The sequence below is a fragment of the Oscarella lobularis genome, chromosome 1 (genome assembly GCF_947507565.1).
Source record: "Oscarella lobularis chromosome 1, ooOscLobu1.1, whole genome shotgun sequence".
Classification (NCBI taxonomy): Eukaryota; Metazoa; Porifera; class Homoscleromorpha; order Homosclerophorida; family Oscarellidae; genus Oscarella; species Oscarella lobularis.
This window is the reverse complement of record NC_089175.1, coordinates 2,207,064-2,224,442: the sequence shown is the minus strand read 5'-3', so window position 1 is coordinate 2,224,442 and position 17,379 is coordinate 2,207,064. Positions and strand designations below refer to the sequence as shown.

The following is a 17,379-nucleotide window of genomic DNA, read 5'->3' as shown; positions in this document are numbered from 1 at the left end:
AGGATCCGAAGCCAAGGTATTGAGACAGATGGGTGGATGTTGGATTCGAGAAGGCGAGGAAATCCAACCGGGTTTGTATCGCGAAACGCTGGCTGATTCGCAAACGAGACGCCATCTCAAGGCGGTGAGCGGCCGTCAGACGTTGGCACTTGCGAGGGTTCGGGAATCGAAGAGGTACAGAAGAAAATCGAAGACGTGTGACAAAGACTGCAGAGCGGATTTCGAGTTCTACGTCTGCAGAGATGGCAGGACTGGACTCTGCTGGTAAATGATGTGGAACAGAGACTAATCATTTCACAATGACACCTTTCTATGTATGAACTTTTTTACCGTGCTATACACGAGCAATTTCTCCAGGGAAACCGTTGACGTAGATTCTTGCCCGGCGGGAAAGACTAAAGAGAACAAATAGAAAGAATCGGCTGAAAATGAGTCACGAGATTATATAATAACATCCGTTTAATTAATTAATATTGACTGACTGTCAGCGAGAAGGCGGGTCTAAACCGTCACCCTCATCCACGCCACTTTCTATGATAATCAAACAGAAAGCTTAATAGTGACTTTAGCCACAGAAAACACACGAGACGCGGACCGCAAACGACTATCCATAAGGTGGGCCATCGCACAATTAGAAGAGGAACTAGAATTGACTCCATCCGACAACGAAGACTGCGTCAGAGGAAAGGAACGGTCGCTTGAAACAGATCATTTGTAATCCCAACCGCAACGTGACTCTCACACACAGCAGAGAGAGGGTATCACGGGAAAGGCGTGTCTACCCCGGGTCGCCGCCAAAGGAATAGAAAGTTTTTAAAAGCCGCAGACAGCCCACACCAATGAATCGACATCATGATCACACGCATAATGAACGAGAGAAAGGCGAACTTGAGCAGCAGTACGCAGGTTTCAACTTCACCGCAGGCGACAAGTTTCTCTGCGCAAAATATTCACGAAGTCGGACCTCGCCAAGCCGACCCCATGCGACGGCAAGCAGCGCGCCACGCGTCGCAATGCCGTCGTCACGAGTCCGCCGCCGCCTACGCGCTTCTTAATTACGACAAACGACTGACACATAGTGAAAATCCCCGGTTCGGGAAAGACATCGCGAGGGAGACGTGTGTCGACGTGACTCGCGCTCTCTCTTCCCTTCTCTCCTCGTCTAATTCGATGCGCAGCATGACGCGTTTGGAACTGAGGAAGGAAATAGCCGTCCTCGTTCTAGACTATATAGTCCTCAGCGGACGTCTTGACGCTCCAGGCCGATCGAGTTCCGTGCAAGTATGTGGCTCGTTTGTTGTCTAACTATTTTCTCAGTGCAATTTCACTCGTGGGCCCTCGCGGTCGACTGCGAAGCGACGGAGATCAAACCGACTCGTAAATACGGAAAATTTGCCGTGCAAATCTATTCACCGTCGGCCAAAGGACTGATCGCTCTGACGAACAACACGTCGTCGCCAGTGAAAATAGTCTACTGGGAAGATCGTCTTGGGACAAACGACATGAATTTAGTGCGCGAGTTCGATAGCGATTTCTGCGAAGGATCGATTTTGATTTACGCCTACGACCGGCCGGGATATTATCTGACGTTGGACGAAAACGGCGAAGATTTGACGTTGACTCAAAACGCATCGCACGCCTGCTGGCAAACGACCAATCCCCGCGTCGACCCCGTTTCGTACTACGTGAATCGGACGGGATCGACGCCGCGCTATTTGACGATACGCGGCGGCGTGGCGCTCGGAAGAGGACCCCATCCACGCAGGCAAACGTTCAGCGAGTGTCGGGCCAAGTTGATAGACGGCGTGCCGCACGCGCCGAACATTTGCTGGTGGGGTAAAAGGGAGAGCGATTCGGAATCGTCGGGAAACGGCCCCAAGTAGATAAAAAAGAGAAAATTTTCTAGTGTAGCGTATCGGAAGTGCATGATAGAATTTCGGCATCTTGCAATGATAAAATTGACGCTTCGCGCGAAATACAATTATTTTGAAAATGATCTCAGACGGGATCCGTCCCAAAGGAAATCTGATCGATTGCATCCGAGTAGATAGAACAACAGAAAGCGGGAGGAGCCACGCGTGGCGAGACGGACTACGCTAGCGAAACGCCTCGGAAAAAAGCCGCGCCAACGTTTCGTACGAGGAGAACGAACGACTTATTAGAAAACAAACCGTTACCTTACGGTGTGTTCTCCCACGACAAGGGTTGACGTACGTGTGTTGCGACTCTTATCTCGTTTCCCCCCTCTCTTCTCAGAGACCGACAGAGAACGACGAGAGCGCGTCGGAGTCTAGCCGAGGCGACGAGGAGCACTCGCGCTCCCCGCGCCTACGAGACCGCGCGCGCGCGTGAGAGAGTTGTCACCGAAAGTGTCCCAAAGCCGTCGTCGAAGTGCCCGTCGCTCTCCTCGGCAAGAAAAAAATTACGTCAATCGTAATTTCCCCGGCGGCAAACGCGCGGCGGCAAAACGCGCCGACGACGAACGGAGCAAAATGAAATTGCGGTGGTATAAATACGAGAGTCGAATCGTCGGAAGATATGCATACCGGGAAATGGACGCCAAGGGATTGCTTTTACTCATCGTTATTTATTGTTGTTGGAAGTCGGCGTCGAGCTCGACAAAAGCGGAGCTCTACAGTATCAAGGCGCGTCGACTCGTGACGGCGGTCGACGGCGAAGTGCGCACCGTTCCCGTGCACGTGCGCGTCGCCGTCGATCCGCGTCTCGTCGTGAGCAAAGTCGATGGAAAGCGCGATTCGATTCGATTTTCGGCGCAAGTGCGTCGCGTCAATGCGACGTCGAAGTCGGAAATGGAAACGAGATATCTCGGGTTGACGACGGGGAATGGAAGTCGAGTCAGATTGGGATTCGTTCGCGAAGACGATAATGATACGACGACCGTTTGGTCGATCGAGCGGGGCCAACGAAAGAAGCGACAATATTGGCAATATTGCGGCGATGATGACTACCTATTCGGCTTGAATCCCGATATTCACACGAAAGGAATTGGAGCGACGGTTCTCTATGCCAAGCGAAACGAAACGCGATACTATTTGCGAGCGAATAGTCGAGGAAGAGTCGACGTTTTTTCGCCTATTGGGAATAACGTCACCGTGAGCCAAGGGCTACTTTTTAATTTGGCCGAGGTTATGTATGCTCCCGTTCCCGAGCCCGAATCGCAGTGCTATCTCTATGAGAAGACGGACTAGTGAACCGTTTCCGGGTTCTACTACTACTATTTCCGGCATGTCATGGGTCACTGACATTTGATCAGTGCCTTTTGTACTTTACTTTTCTACTAGGGAGGGGTTGGGGGGCTCACCTGATACTAGGGAGAGGAGATTGTGTTTCGCACCGAAATGTCTTTCTTTTTGCTCGTTTTTGCGTCGTTCGTGACGGTGTGCTGTTTTGTAAGAAAAAAATACGGAAATGGAGAGGAATTGTGGCTTTGGCAGTAGTGGGAATTACTTTTGGAGTAGGAGATAGCTGTATTGACCGCTTCGTTAGCCTGTATTGTGTTGAAACGCTCGAGAAAGGCTCTTCGACGCTTTTCCAGGAATGTTCGCGCATGCTCATATCGTTGCTTGAGATTTGGACAGCTTCTTGAAGCTAAACAGCCAAATTAACCGGCTGGATTAGTTTTGAACAAGCTCACTGCCAAGCAGAAACTGCGCATAATTCAAAACAGTCCATAAATCGCCAGTTTAGGAAGCTATTAACGTACGCTAGCATTCCACGTGCAGAAACGTGAAACTTCGAACGAAAAAATGGGTCGTCCAGGTACGAAAATGCAGCAACAGAACTCTGCAAGAGCCTAAGCAGCAAAACACGTAGGATTTGGCGGTAGAGGTCGAGGCGGGGGCCCCGGACGAGGTCGCGGAGGCTTCGGACGCGGCGGTGGCGGCGGCTTCGGACGCGGCGGAGGCGCACGAGGTAATCGACGCAACAAAACAAGCAAACAAACCACGTTTCTGTCTAAAAAGGTGGTCGCGGTGGCCGAGGAGGAGGCCGCGGCGGAATGCGAGGAGGAGCGCGCGTCGCCGTCGTCCCGCATCGACACGAAGGTTCGAGTTGTCGCGTTTTCGCGTCGATTTCGACCGTATATTGAGCATTGTAGGGGTTTTCATTGCGAAGGGAAGAGAAGACGCGCTCGTGACGCGCAATCTCGTTCCCGGCGAATCGGTTTACGGCGAAAAGCGAATCAGCGTCGAAGGAGAGGTGAGTCGACGTCACTTGAAATATTGGGGTTTTTCTAGAAAGCTAGCGCTTTTTTTATAGGAAGGCACCAAGATCGAGTATCGCGTCTGGAATCCTTTTCGATCGAAATTGGCTGCGGCAATTGTTGGAGGAATTGATAAAATTCATATTAAACCCGGGGTTCGCGTGTTGTATCTCGGTGCTGCGTCCGGGACGACCGTCTCACACGTTGCTGATATCGTTGGTCCCGTATGTTTGCGTCATATCTTTGAGTCGACTGTGTTGAGCTTTACTTACTTTTTTTCTTAGGAGGGCTTAGTTTATGCGGTGGAATTTTCGCATCGTTCGGGACGAGATTTGATCAACGTTGCCAAGAAGCGAACGAATGTTATTCCCATTATCGAAGATGCAAGACATCCTCATAAGTATAGAATGCTTGTAGGTGAGCAATTCTCAGAAATAAATAACCTGATATTGATTAGCAAAACTAATTGCTATCCCCATTTATGGTGGTTAGGTATGGTAGACGTTGTCTTTGCTGATGTGGCTCAACCGGATCAGGCACGTATAGTCGCTATAAACGCGCACAACTTCTTGAAAAATGGTGGCAATTTTATGATATCTATAAAGGTAGATGGGTGCCTATTTACTCTGATAGAACTATTGCTGTATTTTGTTTTTTCTTTAAGGCTAACTGTATTGACTCTACTGCTGAGCCGGCTGCTGTTTTTGCCGGTGAAGTGCAGAAATTGAGAAGTGAAAAGCTGAAACCGCAAGAGCAACTCACCTTGGAGCCATATGAAAGGGATCATGCTGTAGTTGTAGGAATCTACAGGTAAGAACGCACGCTAGCTCGATTCTAGTTGGATTATCATTCCAACTGGAATGGACTTATCTATCATTCAACTAACTTGCTGTTGTTCACACTAGGCCTCCAACAAAGAAGGAATAATACAGTAATATTGACACCTAGCATTTGGTTTAGTTATGAGTTCGTGTAATAAATAAATAAAATTATGCTTCTCATGTTATCTCGCTTTGTTACTAAAAATAGCTTTGAACCGGTTGAACCAGAGTGAACCGGTTGAGCTGCACTCGTGATTTTTCTCGTGACAATTGCGTTACAGTGACGCATGCTCGGCAATTGACCAATCGCAAATCGACGTCGACGCCCTACATAACGCTACTCATCTCTCGTCTCCGCACCAGACTGATCTCGCGAGTTTTTGCTACTGCAGTGTCTGTACAAGCTCGAAGATAATGTCGCAGGTTCGTCAGAATTTCCATGAACAGTCCGAGGCGGGCATCAACGCCCAAATCACGATGGAGCTGGAAGCTTACTACACCTATCTTGCCATGGTATGAACGCGCGAAACCAGGCGGGGAGAAACACGTCATCGTCCCTTTTCTCTCTACTCAGGCCTACCACTTCGATCGCGACGACGTCGCGTTGAAGGGATTCCACGAATTCTTCAAGCATTCGGCCGAGGAAGAGCAAGAACACGCCCAGAAACTGATGAAATACCAGAATCGTCGCGGCGGTCGCATCGTGCTCAACCCGATCAAAGCCCCGACGAAAAGCGAGTGGAAATCGGGTCTCGATGCGATGCAAGATGCGCTCGCACTCGAGCGCGCCGTCAACGAGAGCCTCCTCAAGCTCCACAAGGTCGCGGCGAGTCACGACGACGCCCACTTGACCGACTATCTCGAGGAGGAATTCCTCGACGAACAGGTGAAGTCGATCAAGGAACTCGCCGGCCACGTCACGAATTTGAAGCGCGTTGGTCCTGGATTGGGCGAGTATCAATTCGACCACAACAGTCTGTCGTCGTGAGTTCGCCTGTGAGGTGCGAGCGAGGGACGCTTTTCGAGCGCGTTTGGTGTTTTTTTGACTTGTTTTTTCGTGTGTTCTTGCTGTTTCGTCCCGTTTTCTTGTCGTTTTCGTTGCATTCCTTTTGTTCGGTGACGTAGTCACGCATGAAAGGTGTGGTTGCATTTCATTCGTGTGACGTCTGCGCATCCGGGTCTGTGGGACTTCGTCGAACCTCTTGAATCTAAGACTAAGCCATGCGGAGCACGTCCAAAACGAGTTTTCGGCAGCCTTCAGAACTACCTCCCGTTTGATGCGTGAATCGAGGGAAAAAGACGCTCTCTGGGTTTTTAAATTTCGCGCTTGTAGATTAGTGCACGCGCGTTACCCCACAGATCCGCAATCCGCGATTCGACGGCGGCGAAGGAATCGAAGCTAAGACAGTCTGCACCCGGTATTTACTTCGCGACAAGCGTGTGTTTGACGTCGCAATCGATGCTCGACCGAAAACGGGCGCCTTCTTTGCTCGTAAACGCCATCGAGAACAGTTTGAAACGTCGTTATGAATTGTTTTTGAACTCGAAAATTAGCAAGCCCCCGCAAGGATCGTTTTTAGGGTTGGAACGAGGTCCGTCTCGATTTATAAGAGGTAGAGCGGAATATCCGACGAAATATAGGATTATTCAGCGATTTTTGTTGAGTTCCGTCGTCCGTCCTCGTGACGCGGATCGGTAAAGATATATCCATGCATCCATATATCCATGGCCTGATTTCGCTGATTCCCTTATAAAATTATCTGTCAACGACACCACAACTAAGTTATTGCATTGGCCACGCATCTGTAGCTGATGGAAATGGCAGGTATCGGAAACTGTACATACTATTTTTAATTACAGCTCTAACCTTGTTGCTATTAATGTGCACTTTCAATGACCTTTGATGCACTTTCGGTGACCTTTGGTACTGGTGACAGGCTAAAATTCGTGCCCTCTTTTTAGGAAACGTTCTCTATTTCAGTCTCTAATGTAAAATGGAGCTGCCAAAAAAGTCGCTGGCCCTCTTTATAGCAATTGTTAGGCGACTCTTTTCTCGTCTCTTATTGCGGTGACAGCGACACTAGCAAACCGGAAAATGCGAATTGGCAGTTTGAGGTTGGCAGACATTCACAGGGATTATCTCCTTACGTTGATTATCAGCTCACACTGTGGCTCTCTCCTCGCTTTATATCATTTTGAAGGCAGTACGGGCTTTCTTGATCGTCGCCTTGTACCGCCGTGGGCTGGCTAGCAACAACTGTATTTTTGTGCAGAATTGAAGCCATAATCGATCATTTTTTCTTTTCGCCAAATGAGAATCCAAAATAGTCCTACGGCATGGTTTCAACTGTAGAGGCTTCAGTTAGGGATACATTGCAAGGCTGAAACAGGGAATAAACATTCTGAAGCCTTAGGCTTGTACGTGTAGCTGAAACTGTTGAATCAGAAAATTGGTACATAAAGTTATGTACGGGAATTGGAATATTTATGCTACCTTGTTGCTATTAACAATTCACACCCGCACTTCGCACTTTACGTCAGTACACTGTCGACGACTCAAAACGGCAACAGAAAATACGGGTGAGACAACAATCGCCTTAGCTTTGTTACTACATCAGTGTTCAGTCCTCGTGATTCTAATAGTAATGGAAGCAACAGAAACAGAATCTGAGCTGCTAAATCCACAAGAGGTTGCTTCTCCGCTTTATAAGGAATTGCTAAACAAGCCCGCTTTTGTCGCTACTTTTTGCGGCCAGCAAGAAGGCCAACCAGAGAAAGCAAATTGGTTGTTTGAAGTTAACTCAGGCAGTTGTGGCTTGGAGTTATCTAATGCTTTGCAAAAAATTGTCAGTTCTCTCGGTGATGAAAGAACGTTTAGAATAGGAGACAGAGTAGGATCTTTCTGGAGAGGAATTACTCGTCGTTACAATGACGAGGACCAGCTTCAACTGTGGCTTTGCCATTTTGATATCAAACGCAACAGAGCCAAAACAGGTTTTCTTCTATTCAAGTTGTTGTGCAATTGCAGTTACATAACTGACTACATTCTTTCAGTACTGAAGTCTGGTCATCTTTATGAAATGACGATTCAGGATTTTCGCTTTTGGCGTAAAGAACGACTGCGTAAATACATAATGGGTGCGAGTCTAGTGGCTTCAGTCAGGATCGTTGAAGATGATGGTCCTGAAGATCATGACGCCGATGATGGCACGAAAAAAACTTCCGGAAAACCGTTGTTCTAATTGGCTAAGTTGGTCGATGATTGATTGGTTGTTAATCTTTGTGCGTATGAGTTTTTTAGCAATAATAATGCGATGGTGTAATAACCTACACGCGGCCACGCGCGTTACCTAGTCTTCTCGTGACGACCCTGGTGACGACCAGGGCGTGACGACAGATAATCGAAGAGAGGATGGGGTCTAAGACAGTCTGCACTCGCTATTGACTTTGCGACAAGCGTGTGTTCGACGTCGCAATCGATGCACGACCGAAAACGAGTGTCATTTTGCTTTATCGTGGACGTAACGCCATCGAGAACAGTTTGAAACGTCGTTTTGAATTGTTTTTGATCTTTCTCCGGCCTCGAACGTTAGCAAGCCCCTGCAAGGGTCGGTTGGAACGAGGTCCGTCTCGATTTATACGAGGTAGAGCGGAATATCCGACGAAAGATAGGATTATTCGACGATTTTTGCTGAGTTCCGTCGTTCGTCTGTGACGGATCGGTAGAGATCCGTGCACGTATATTTCCGTTAGGCCTAATTTCACTGAATCCCTTGTGTCAAGGCTCAACGCTACTACAACTAAGATATTATTGCCTTGGGCACACTTTAGGGTTTCCGTGGAAATCGCACGTACTGTATAATAATTTTAGCTAAAGCACTATCCTTGTTGCTATTAATGGGCACTTTCGATGACCTTTGGTTCGCTTTCAGTGACCTTTGGCCCGGAAAACAGGCCGGAGGCTAAAAATTCGTGTCTTCCTTTTTAGGAAACGTTCTCTGCTTCAGTCTCTAATCGAAAATGGAGCTGCCGAATCCGAATGAAGTCGCTGGCCCTCTGTATAGCAAATTGTTAGGCGAATCTTTTCTCGTCACTTTTCTCGGTGCTAGCGACACTATCCAACCGGAGAACGCGAATTGGAAGTTTGAGGTTGACAGCTGTTCGCAGGAGTTATCGAACGCCTTTGACGAAATACTGGAATCTCTCGACGATGAGGAGGACTTTACACTAGAAGGCAGGACAGGATCAGTCTGGAAGGGAATTACTTCTTCCTACATTGATAGTGAGCTCACACTGTGGCTCTCTCCCAACTTTATTGCACTCAGAGACGGTACGGTTGCCTTGTACCGCTACGTAGTGGGCGAGCTTTGGCTAACAATAATTGTATTCTTTGCAGAATTGACGCCAGGCAATCAATACGAAATGACGATTAACGATTTTACCTTTTGGCCGAATGAGAATCCGAGCTGGCCCTACGTCATGGTTGCAACTCTAGACGCTTCAGTTAGGGCTATACCACAAGGCTGAAACTTAGTGACAAACAGTGATTCTGAAGCCTCAAGACTCTGACGTACATTGAATTATTGTATTTCACTGTTTACGTTGATTTGTAGCTAAAACAAAAATCTGGCTAAGATATTTGATGTTGTATCTCTGGTTGTACGGGTAAGTAGCAGATATAAAAAAGCCATCTTGTTGCTATTAGTATCGACGTCTCTCTGTTCACTTTCGGTGAACCCCGAACCCCGAACCCCGATGCAAATGTGATATTATCGGTTATAAAAAAGGCGCAGGAGTTGCCTCTGAGTCGTTAGCCACTTTTCTACCTTTCTTTTACTCTCTGCAGCTAGTAGGCCTAATCATCTCTGAAGTAATGACACGGCGGTGTTTATTGAGTTGCGCTCGTTGTCTGTCGGTCGCGTCTACTGTACCGGCAAAGTCACGTGAGCAGCACCGGCGCATGTCAGGAGATCGAGGCGATTTCTCGTCGAATCTGCAAGCAACAGCCGCGAAATGCAGCATCTACGTCAATTTTTCAAATGGTACTAGGTTTTCGCTTTGCACATTGCACTCCAGCGCGTGACTGGGACTGTACGCTGGCACCGGGGAAAATCTCACGTGGCGGGATGAGTGAAGCTGTGCTTGCACCCATTCAAAATGACGTCAGTTAGTCTTTTCTGCTTGACAAGAGGACAGGCTTCGCGTGCATGCGGCAGCGTATGGTGTTTGTGGCGTGCAAACCACCATGGGGACTACAGTGTATAATATATTGGCAAGGGGGTTTACCTATCGTTTGTCTGCGCAGAGGGAGCAATCAGGATAATGTCCGGAAGAGTTGGTCGTCGTGAATGTTCCCTTGGATCTAGTCAGCCTGACTTATCCAGAAAGCCCAAAGCCAGAGAGGCAGAAGCTGGAGAGTCCAAAGCCTTGTCACTTTCCCTTACGCTGGGTGTTCTTTCCCTTTACCGGCTATTTTCTCAAGCCTTTCATACCAAAGGTAGCGGCACAGTTGGAAGCGATGAGAAGTCGTCGTTGGAGCACAGTCAGAGTGCCCGAACAGCGGAGCAAGAATTAGACCTTGAAAGCATCACCCTGGTATGCTAGGAGAATCGAAAACACGTCCGGCGGTTCATTTGATCCGAGTTCTCGGTTTCTGTTTTCTGTTTGATAAGGAACTGGCTCGACTAAGAGATGAAAATCGCAGGCTGAAGTCGGAAGCCTCGAAAAATCACCAAAAAAGCAGATCTGCTTCAGAACGACTCGTTATAGGCGGATTTGAGAAATTAGACACGGAAACTGAAGATGCAACAGCCAAAGTCAACGCTGAAAGTTCTAAGGTAAGATAAACCGGCTGACACCCACGCAGAAATTCTTTCAAAGTGCGCTTATAGAGTATTTTAATCGAAGCCCTAGGAAAAGAGCTGGAAAGTGTGGCAGAAGAAAATGAACGTCTCAAAGCCGAACTTGGCCAACATAAGCTTGGCTACACAAAGGCATATGGTCACCTGCAACGTCTCCTTTCCAAGTTCATTATCGCGTGCATGGAATTGCCACCTTGCGAGAAAAGTAGCAAATTGGATGAAGCTTTCCAGGCGTTGCGAGAAGAGGCCACGAAATTACTTCCTCCTGAGCTAAGCAAGTCTCTTCTCGTAGCATTGGACGTGGCCTCTAGTGAAGAAGCGCGCGAAAACGCTCTACGCGACAGCGACGACGAAGATGGTAAAAGAAAAGTTAAATCAGAAAGCTTGATTGATTGTACACAAAGTCTTTTAGTCGTAGACCTAGCAACAGCTAAACAAAAAATTAGGAAAATAAAAAAGGCAGCTACAGAGAAAACCACTCACGGTCTAAGAAGAGGCCGAAAAGTAATTGACTAAATAAATTTATTTTCAGTGGATTTGATCGCGTACTTGAAGGCGGAAATGGAGCTCAAAGAAATTAGGGAAGAATACGAGAAGAAAGTCAATGAGCTGACCCTAGAGATACATCAGCTCAAGGAGAAATATCGTCGGGAGCGCAGGAGAAATGCTGATATGGAAAAGACTCTCGGTTCCAATAGCGACTACGCTCTTTTTGCCGCGGAATCCGTTCGGTTTTTTGTCGAACGCTGCGAAATGGATCGACGCGAGTTGAGGGAACAGGTGAAGAGATTGGAAAGCGAGTTGAGTGAACAGGTGCCGAGTGAACAGGTGAAGAGATTGGAAAGCGAGCTAGAGGTGTTGGTGAGTCACCTTGAAAACACGAAAAAAGAGAAGGAAGAGTTGTCGGAGGAAGTGAAAAAATTGCGTCAACGTGCACCGAATGGTATTGAAATACGAGTAAGTAATCCTTGTCTAGTTATGGTCAGTTAGAGTTGTCCTTTTGATTAGATGAGGGGCCTTTCTGAGGAATGTCAATCACTTGAACCTACCTTGGCACCTCGATACAATTCTTTGGATCAGGGCGCAGTTTCTTTACCCTCTTCTAGTTACCGAGATTCTGGGTTTGGCAGCTCGGCAACGAGTTCCATGCTAGAGAAGACGATCAGCTGTTTGAAGTGCAAGAGACGTTTTCCTCAGCAAGCTCAGTATGAAAAGCATCTTTGGGGTTGCTATGGTGTCAGACCAAAGTAAGGCGAACGAAGGGTTTTTCTAGGACGCTTTTGCGATTCGGCAGTGCACTAAAATATTTCCTTGAACCTTTGTGTGCGCTGAAATGCTGCGCTGCTTGGCTGAGAAACGCTGCGCTCGCACAAGCTTTTCAAAGGTTGCAACTACTATGCAGGTGAGCGGCTCCCAACGAATGACAGTCTCTCTCCTGGCATCGAGCTCCAATTAACAGTTGAGCACCTGTATTCCTTCATTATGCAATCTGTCGGAATCTGCTTTGCTAGCAAGTAAACCACACCGCTAGAACGATGGGGAACTTGGGTCACGGTGTTTTCCGGATGAACATTTAATCACGAGATCCCGAACCAATGACGATCTAGAGTGCTGAAACCGTTTTCCCCCTACTGACGTTTCTTGCCCAGCACGACTCCCGCGATGGCCCATGGACTAAACGGACTCAAGTACCTCTCCCTAAGTGAAGCTCAGTCGTATGCCACCGAAAACGGGCGCTATAAGCTTGAACGCGAACTGGGCCGCGGAGGATTTGGCGTCGTTTACAAGGCCAACGCTCGCGATGGCACTAACCGTGACGTCGCCATCAAAGTGATTTCTGTGATGACGGATCGAAGCAACCTTTCCCTTCTCTCAAGCCTACAGGGTTTGCAGGACGCCACCGAAGAGGCGAAGACGTTGAGCAAGCTGCGAAATCCCTACGTCATCGGCTTCATTCATTACTACAATTTCAAATTTCCTAATGGCCGAGGTATTGGCATTGTCACTCGCTATTGCCCAGGAGGTAGTCTCGGTGACTATCTGCTGAAAGATCGACCGGACCACGAGAAGAGACTCCAGTGGTGTCGCCAGCTTTCTTTGGGAATTCGATTCATTCACGGACGAGGAGTGGCGCATCGCGATTTGAAACCGGACAATATACTCATTGACGGCGACGGCGTGCTGAAAATTGCCGACGTCGGCTTGGCGAAAGCGGTCTGGGACATCAATGAAGGTATTCAAGGAAGTCAGGATATCACATTCGACTCCTATATGACGACGGTGGGGGGTACACGCGCTTTTATGGCTCCTGAAGTGTTTGACGGTCATTATTTACGCGAGTGCGACGTCTTTTCGCTCGGTCTGGTCTTTGCCTGTATCATCGAGGCTTCTACGGAAATGATTGGAGGGTCAGAAGCCGTTGTGATGCTAGCTACTTATGGTGGGTCGACACACTTCCTAGGTGAGCTTTATCACGATTTTCGAGGCTCCAGGGCAAGTTCTGCGTGTTCATTGATGACGCTTCAGTATGCCACTCCGGGTGAAATTCATCTCATCAATGAAATGTGCTACCATGATTATCATCATCGATGCAGCATTGCCCACGTGGTGACAACGTTGGAATCTCTTGACAACGCCAGAAGCCTTCCCGTCGTAAGGCTTCACGATCCACAGCCTGTAGAAGGTGATGGAGGATGTTGCTGCTGAACTCGAAGTTGGTTTTGTAATACTCCCTCAAACATACTGTGCACAGAGTCTGACTGTGCACTCGCTTTGTCGTTGTTTAGATGTTTGTTTGTACGGCTGACTGACAGAGCTCTTTTGCTAGCCAAAGCTACTGTCATGTGAACTTCTGCTAAAAGGTGACGTCTGTAGTACAGTTCGTTCAGAGGTCGCGCGCGCTAATTCTTCCCTGAATTTCTCGTGTGTTCTGAAATGCTGCGCTACTTCGCCAGGAAACGCTGCACGCGCAACGTGTTTATGAAAAGGTAGGCAGACTATCTACATTTTAGGTGAGCCTTCTTATCGGGACCCCCATGTGCACAGCGCGCGAATCCGCGCCTCATCGTCCGCGATCATCGAACCGTACGGACTTTCGTGCACGACATCTCCTCACGCGACGAGAAAATGCATCGCGGGAGTCAGGGAACAGCTCGAATACGACAATCGCATTCGACTCGAAAACGTCCTCATAAACGCTCTCAAAGAATCGCGTCATCAAGGCAACTTAGAGTCGTACACGGTCTTCGTACCGTGGCACGTGGCTCTCGTGATGAGAATCGCTCCGGGTGATTTGGCTCTGCGAGCTGAGCTGATAACCAGTAGGGAAGAAATCGAGTCTGATCTGACTGAGAAATCGTGGACGGTTCAGCTTAGTGAAGCGACGTGGGATCCGTCTGGTCATTTTGTTACTAGGTCGGAGGACACGTGGACGGCTTTGCAGGCGATCGATTCGCTCGGTCGCACTGCTCAAGGGTTCGGGTCCTATAATCTCTTTTTTAATAATTGTCGTTCGTTTGCTGTGGCCGCTCGAAGAGAGATTCGAGGACGGGGACCGCAGGAAGTCGGTGGCAGTGGTTTGGTTGAGGTGATGCAGAGACGCGGGATCACTTTGCGTCCTATTTCTTCGAGTCAAATTCGTCGATTTCCCCCAATGAGGACGTTTTGGTAAAACGTTTTGAGAAGATGAGACGTGGGGTCGTCCATCTCCCTAAACTATGTATTTAATTTCTGAAGCATGTATGTACTGTACTGGGTTATTTTTAGCTAACATAAACAACTAAACCGCAAATTGGAGTTACTGGGAATTTGGGGGCGGTTTTCCGGGTGAAATCACGAGATCTTGAACCAATGGTCATTTACCGGTAAGAGGGTGGAGCATTGGAATCATTTCTCCCAAAGAATTCCTGGACGCTTCTCGTGATTCTGATGGCTTCTGGACCCAACAGATTTCAGCTCTCAATTAGCGACGCTCGTCGCCACGCTACCGATAACTATCGCTTTGAATTTGTACGGGAGGTTGGCCGCGGGGCCTTTGGTGTCGTTTACAAGGCTACTGATTGCAAAAACAGCACCGTCGTAGCAATCAAAGTTATTTCAACAACGAGCCAAGATCTTTCTTTGGGCAAGGCTGAGAAAGAGGCGAGGACGTTGAGCAGGCTGCGAAATCCCTACGTCATTGGCTTCATTTATTGCTATAAATTCACTTTTCCTCGTGGTCAAGGATTCAGCATCGTTACTCGGTATTGCTCCGACGGTAGTCTTGGTAACTACTTGCTGAAATATCGACCAGACCGCGCGAAAAGACTCCAGTGGTGTCGCCAGCTTTCCTTGGGAATTCAGTATATTCATGAGCAAGGGATTGTGCATCGTGATTTGAAACCGGACAACATACTCATTGATGACGACGACGCGCTGAAGATTGCCGACGTCGGTGTGGCAAAAGCGGTCTGGGAGATCAGTGAAAGTAGTCAAAAAAGCCACGATAGCTCCTTTGACCAATACATGGCAACCATAGAAGGTACGCTTCCATTTATGGCTCCTGAAGTGTTCAATCGCCATTATTTGTGTGAGTGCGACATCTTTTCACTTGGCCTTGTCTTTCTTTGCATCATTGAGGCTCCGCACAGTTCTGCAGTCGCGATCCTTGCGCGCTGGAACAAGAAAACGTTTTTCCTAGGTGAACTTTATCACAAGATTCCAGTCTCCAGAAATAATGCTGCGTGCTCATTGATGACGCTTAAGCATGCTACTCACTGTGAGTGTCAGAGTGAAATTCGTCTCATTAATGAAATGTGCCACCATGATTATAATGATCGATGCGGTATTGATCACGTGGTGAGAACATTGAATACTATTGACAAGGCTAGGAAACTACCCGTTGTAAGGCTCCGCGATCCAAAGCCATCATCATCATCTTGCTGTTTTTAGAAAACGAAGGAGACACGAGACTTTTTTGTTTTTGTCTTTCATTGCTCTGTTGTTTGAATGTTTAATAACCACGACTTAGTATTCTGCGCTGACAAGCAAAGTAGCTGCATGTGCAATAGTAAGTTGTTTTCTGAACGGTTTGACGGTTTCTCTGCCCTTCTCAGGGCCACCGTGCGCGCGCTACGATCGAGCTTTGCATCGAAATGCGGCGCTGCTCAGACGAGAAACGCTGCTCGCACAAGCTTGTAAAGGCAGCGAGATTTTCTACTAGAACTTTTCAGATAAGCGTTTCGCATCGGGAACCCGCGACAGTCCTCTCCTGGCAAGTAAACCGCACGGTGGAATGATGGGGACCTGGGTGTTTTCCGAATGGAAATTTATCACGAGATCTTGATCCAATGACCATCTAGAGTGCCGAAACCGTCTTTCCCCTGAAAACCCCCTCACGCTTCTCGGCCAGCTCGACTCCCAATGTCCTACGGACTGAATGGACTCGAGTACCTCACCAAAAGTAAAGCTCAATCCTATGCCACACAAAACGGGCGCTATCGGCTCGAACGCGAACTGGGTCGCGGAGCATTTGGCGTCGTTTACAAGGCTACGGATCGCAATGGCGCTAACGTCGCCATTAAAGTGATTTCAGTCGCGACGAATCGAAGCGATCTTTCCCTTCTCTCAAGCCTACAGGGTTTGCAGGACGCCACCGAAGAGGCGAAGACGTTGAGCAAGCTGCGAAATCCCTACGTCATCGGCTTCATCCATTACTACAATTTCAAATTTCCCAATGGCCGAGGAATTGGCATCGTCACTCGCTATTGCCCAGGGGGTAGTCTCGGTGACTATCTGCTGAAAGATCGACCGGACCACGAGAAGAGACTCCAGTGGTGTCGCCAGCTTTCCTTGGGAATTCGATTCATTCACGGACGAGGAGTGGCGCATCGCGATTTGAAACCGGACAACATACTCATCGACGGCGACGGCGTGCTGAAGATTGCCGACGTCGGTTTGGCGAAAGCGGTCTGGGACATCAACGAAGGGATTCAAGGAAGTCAGGATATCTCGTTCGACTCGTACATGACGACGGTGGGCGGTACGCGCGTTTTTATGGCTCCTGAAGTATTCAATCATCATTATTCATTTGAGTGCGACGTCTTTTCGCTCGGTCTGGTCTTTGCCTGTATCGTCGAGGCTCCTACGCAGATGATGGGAGGGTCAGAAGCCGTTCTCATGCTTGCTACTTATCTCGGGTCGAGGTACTGCCTAGGTCAGCTTTATCACGATATTTCAGACTCCAGAGCGAGTTCTGCATGTTCGTTGATGACGCTTCAGTATGCCACTCAGGGTGAAATTCGTCTCATCAACGAAATGTGCTACCACGATTATCATTATCGATGCAGCATCGGTCACGTGGTGACAACGTTGGAATCTCTTGACAAGGCCAGAAGCCTGCCCGTCGTAAGGCTTCACGATCCACAGACTGTGGAAGGTGATGGAGGATGTTGCTGTTGAATTCGAAACTGGTTTTGTACGTATACCCTTAGCTACG

The 17,379-nt window shown here is 48.3% G+C and overlaps 6 protein-coding genes and 3 long non-coding RNA genes across 9 annotated transcripts; 8 read left to right on the top strand and 1 right to left on the bottom strand.

The window, feature by feature from the left end:
* Positions 1-915: 915 nt before the first annotated feature.
* On the top strand, positions 916-1,973 carry LOC136183483 (uncharacterized). Its single transcript, XM_065970143.1, has 2 exons — positions 916-1,270; positions 1,318-1,973. The coding sequence occupies exons 1-2, from the start codon at positions 982-984 to the stop codon at positions 1,881-1,883; spliced, it is 855 nt and encodes a 284-aa protein (XP_065826215.1). The 5' UTR covers positions 916-981; the 3' UTR covers positions 1,884-1,973.
* Positions 1,914-3,817, bottom strand: LOC136183494 (uncharacterized). The gene is made up of 2 exons (XR_010669179.1): positions 3,469-3,817; positions 1,914-3,403 (listed from the first exon to the last, which is right to left on the bottom strand). It is a non-coding gene; the product is annotated as an uncharacterized lncRNA (long non-coding RNA).
* Positions 3,706-5,177, top strand: LOC136183473 (rRNA 2'-O-methyltransferase fibrillarin-like). Its single transcript, XM_065970133.1, has 9 exons — positions 3,706-3,780; positions 3,835-3,933; positions 3,984-4,064; positions 4,118-4,218; positions 4,279-4,446; positions 4,507-4,639; positions 4,715-4,827; positions 4,887-5,032; positions 5,128-5,177. The coding sequence occupies exons 1-9, from the start codon at positions 3,768-3,770 to the stop codon at positions 5,147-5,149; spliced, it is 876 nt and encodes a 291-aa protein (XP_065826205.1). The 5' UTR covers positions 3,706-3,767; the 3' UTR covers positions 5,150-5,177.
* A 163-nt stretch (positions 5,178-5,340) lies between these two features.
* LOC136190851 (soma ferritin-like) lies at positions 5,341-6,197 on the top strand. Its single transcript, XM_065979138.1, has 2 exons — positions 5,341-5,556; positions 5,618-6,197. Exons 1-2 carry the CDS (start codon positions 5,458-5,460, stop codon positions 6,029-6,031), a joined length of 513 nt encoding a protein of 170 aa, XP_065835210.1. The 5' UTR covers positions 5,341-5,457; the 3' UTR covers positions 6,032-6,197.
* Positions 6,198-7,551: 1,354 nt separating this feature from the next.
* Positions 7,552-8,357, top strand: LOC136191011 (uncharacterized). Its single transcript, XR_010670705.1, has 3 exons — positions 7,552-7,623; positions 7,687-8,037; positions 8,098-8,357. It is a non-coding gene; the product is annotated as an uncharacterized lncRNA (long non-coding RNA).
* Positions 8,358-8,426: 69 nt separating this feature from the next.
* On the top strand, positions 8,427-9,608 carry LOC136186772 (uncharacterized). The gene is made up of 3 exons (XR_010669756.1): positions 8,427-8,687; positions 9,032-9,373; positions 9,440-9,608. It is a non-coding gene; the product is annotated as an uncharacterized lncRNA (long non-coding RNA).
* Positions 9,609-10,019: 411 nt separating this feature from the next.
* Positions 10,020-12,186, top strand: LOC136199851 (uncharacterized). Its single transcript, XM_065990164.1, has 6 exons — positions 10,020-10,085; positions 10,349-10,638; positions 10,716-10,880; positions 10,935-11,262; positions 11,317-11,408; positions 11,460-12,186. The coding sequence occupies exons 2-6, from the start codon at positions 10,366-10,368 to the stop codon at positions 11,892-11,894; spliced, it is 1,293 nt and encodes a 430-aa protein (XP_065846236.1). The 5' UTR covers positions 10,020-10,085; positions 10,349-10,365; the 3' UTR covers positions 11,895-12,186.
* A 277-nt stretch (positions 12,187-12,463) lies between these two features.
* On the top strand, positions 12,464-13,752 carry LOC136183463 (serine/threonine-protein kinase pdik1l-A-like). Its single transcript, XM_065970122.1, has one exon. It carries the CDS (start codon positions 12,567-12,569, stop codon positions 13,608-13,610), a length of 1,044 nt encoding a protein of 347 aa, XP_065826194.1. The 5' UTR covers positions 12,464-12,566; the 3' UTR covers positions 13,611-13,752.
* A 2,377-nt stretch (positions 13,753-16,129) lies between these two features.
* On the top strand, positions 16,130-17,366 carry LOC136185112 (serine/threonine-protein kinase 35-like). The gene has a single exon (XM_065972182.1). It carries the CDS (start codon positions 16,305-16,307, stop codon positions 17,340-17,342), a length of 1,038 nt encoding a protein of 345 aa, XP_065828254.1. The 5' UTR covers positions 16,130-16,304; the 3' UTR covers positions 17,343-17,366.
* The last annotated feature ends 13 nt before the right edge of the window (positions 17,367-17,379 follow it).

What these genes read in the sequence shown, in the direction of transcription:
- LOC136190851 (XM_065979138.1), top strand. Translation starts at nt 5,458, where the DNA reads ATGTCGCAGGTTCGTCAGAATTTCCATGAACAGTCCGAGGCGGGCATC. An exon ending in ACTACACCTATCTTGCCATG is followed by an intron (nt 5,557 to 5,617) that starts GTATGAACGCGC and finishes CTCTCTACTCAG; the next exon opens with GCCTACCACTTCGATCGCGA.
- LOC136183463 (XM_065970122.1), top strand. Translation starts at nt 12,567, where the DNA reads ATGGCCCATGGACTAAACGGACTCAAGTACCTCTCCCTAAGTGAAGCT.
- LOC136185112 (XM_065972182.1), top strand. Translation starts at nt 16,305, where the DNA reads ATGTCCTACGGACTGAATGGACTCGAGTACCTCACCAAAAGTAAAGCT.
- LOC136183473 (XM_065970133.1), top strand. An exon ending in CGTCCCGCATCGACACGAAG is followed by an intron (nt 4,065 to 4,117) that starts GTTCGAGTTGTC and finishes TGAGCATTGTAG; the next exon opens with GGGTTTTCATTGCGAAGGGA. An exon ending in TTGCTGATATCGTTGGTCCC is followed by an intron (nt 4,447 to 4,506) that starts GTATGTTTGCGT and finishes TTTTTTTCTTAG; the next exon opens with GAGGGCTTAGTTTATGCGGT.
- LOC136199851 (XM_065990164.1), top strand. Translation starts at nt 10,366, where the DNA reads ATGTCCGGAAGAGTTGGTCGTCGTGAATGTTCCCTTGGATCTAGTCAG. An exon ending in ACCTTGAAAGCATCACCCTG is followed by an intron (nt 10,639 to 10,715) that starts GTATGCTAGGAG and finishes CTGTTTGATAAG; the next exon opens with GAACTGGCTCGACTAAGAGA. An exon ending in TCAACGCTGAAAGTTCTAAG is followed by an intron (nt 10,881 to 10,934) that starts GTAAGATAAACC and finishes GTGCGCTTATAG; the next exon opens with AGTATTTTAATCGAAGCCCT.
- LOC136183483 (XM_065970143.1), top strand. Translation starts at nt 982, where the DNA reads ATGCGACGGCAAGCAGCGCGCCACGCGTCGCAATGCCGTCGTCACGAG. An exon ending in TGACGCTCCAGGCCGATCGA is followed by an intron (nt 1,271 to 1,317) that starts GTTCCGTGCAAG and finishes CTATTTTCTCAG; the next exon opens with TGCAATTTCACTCGTGGGCC.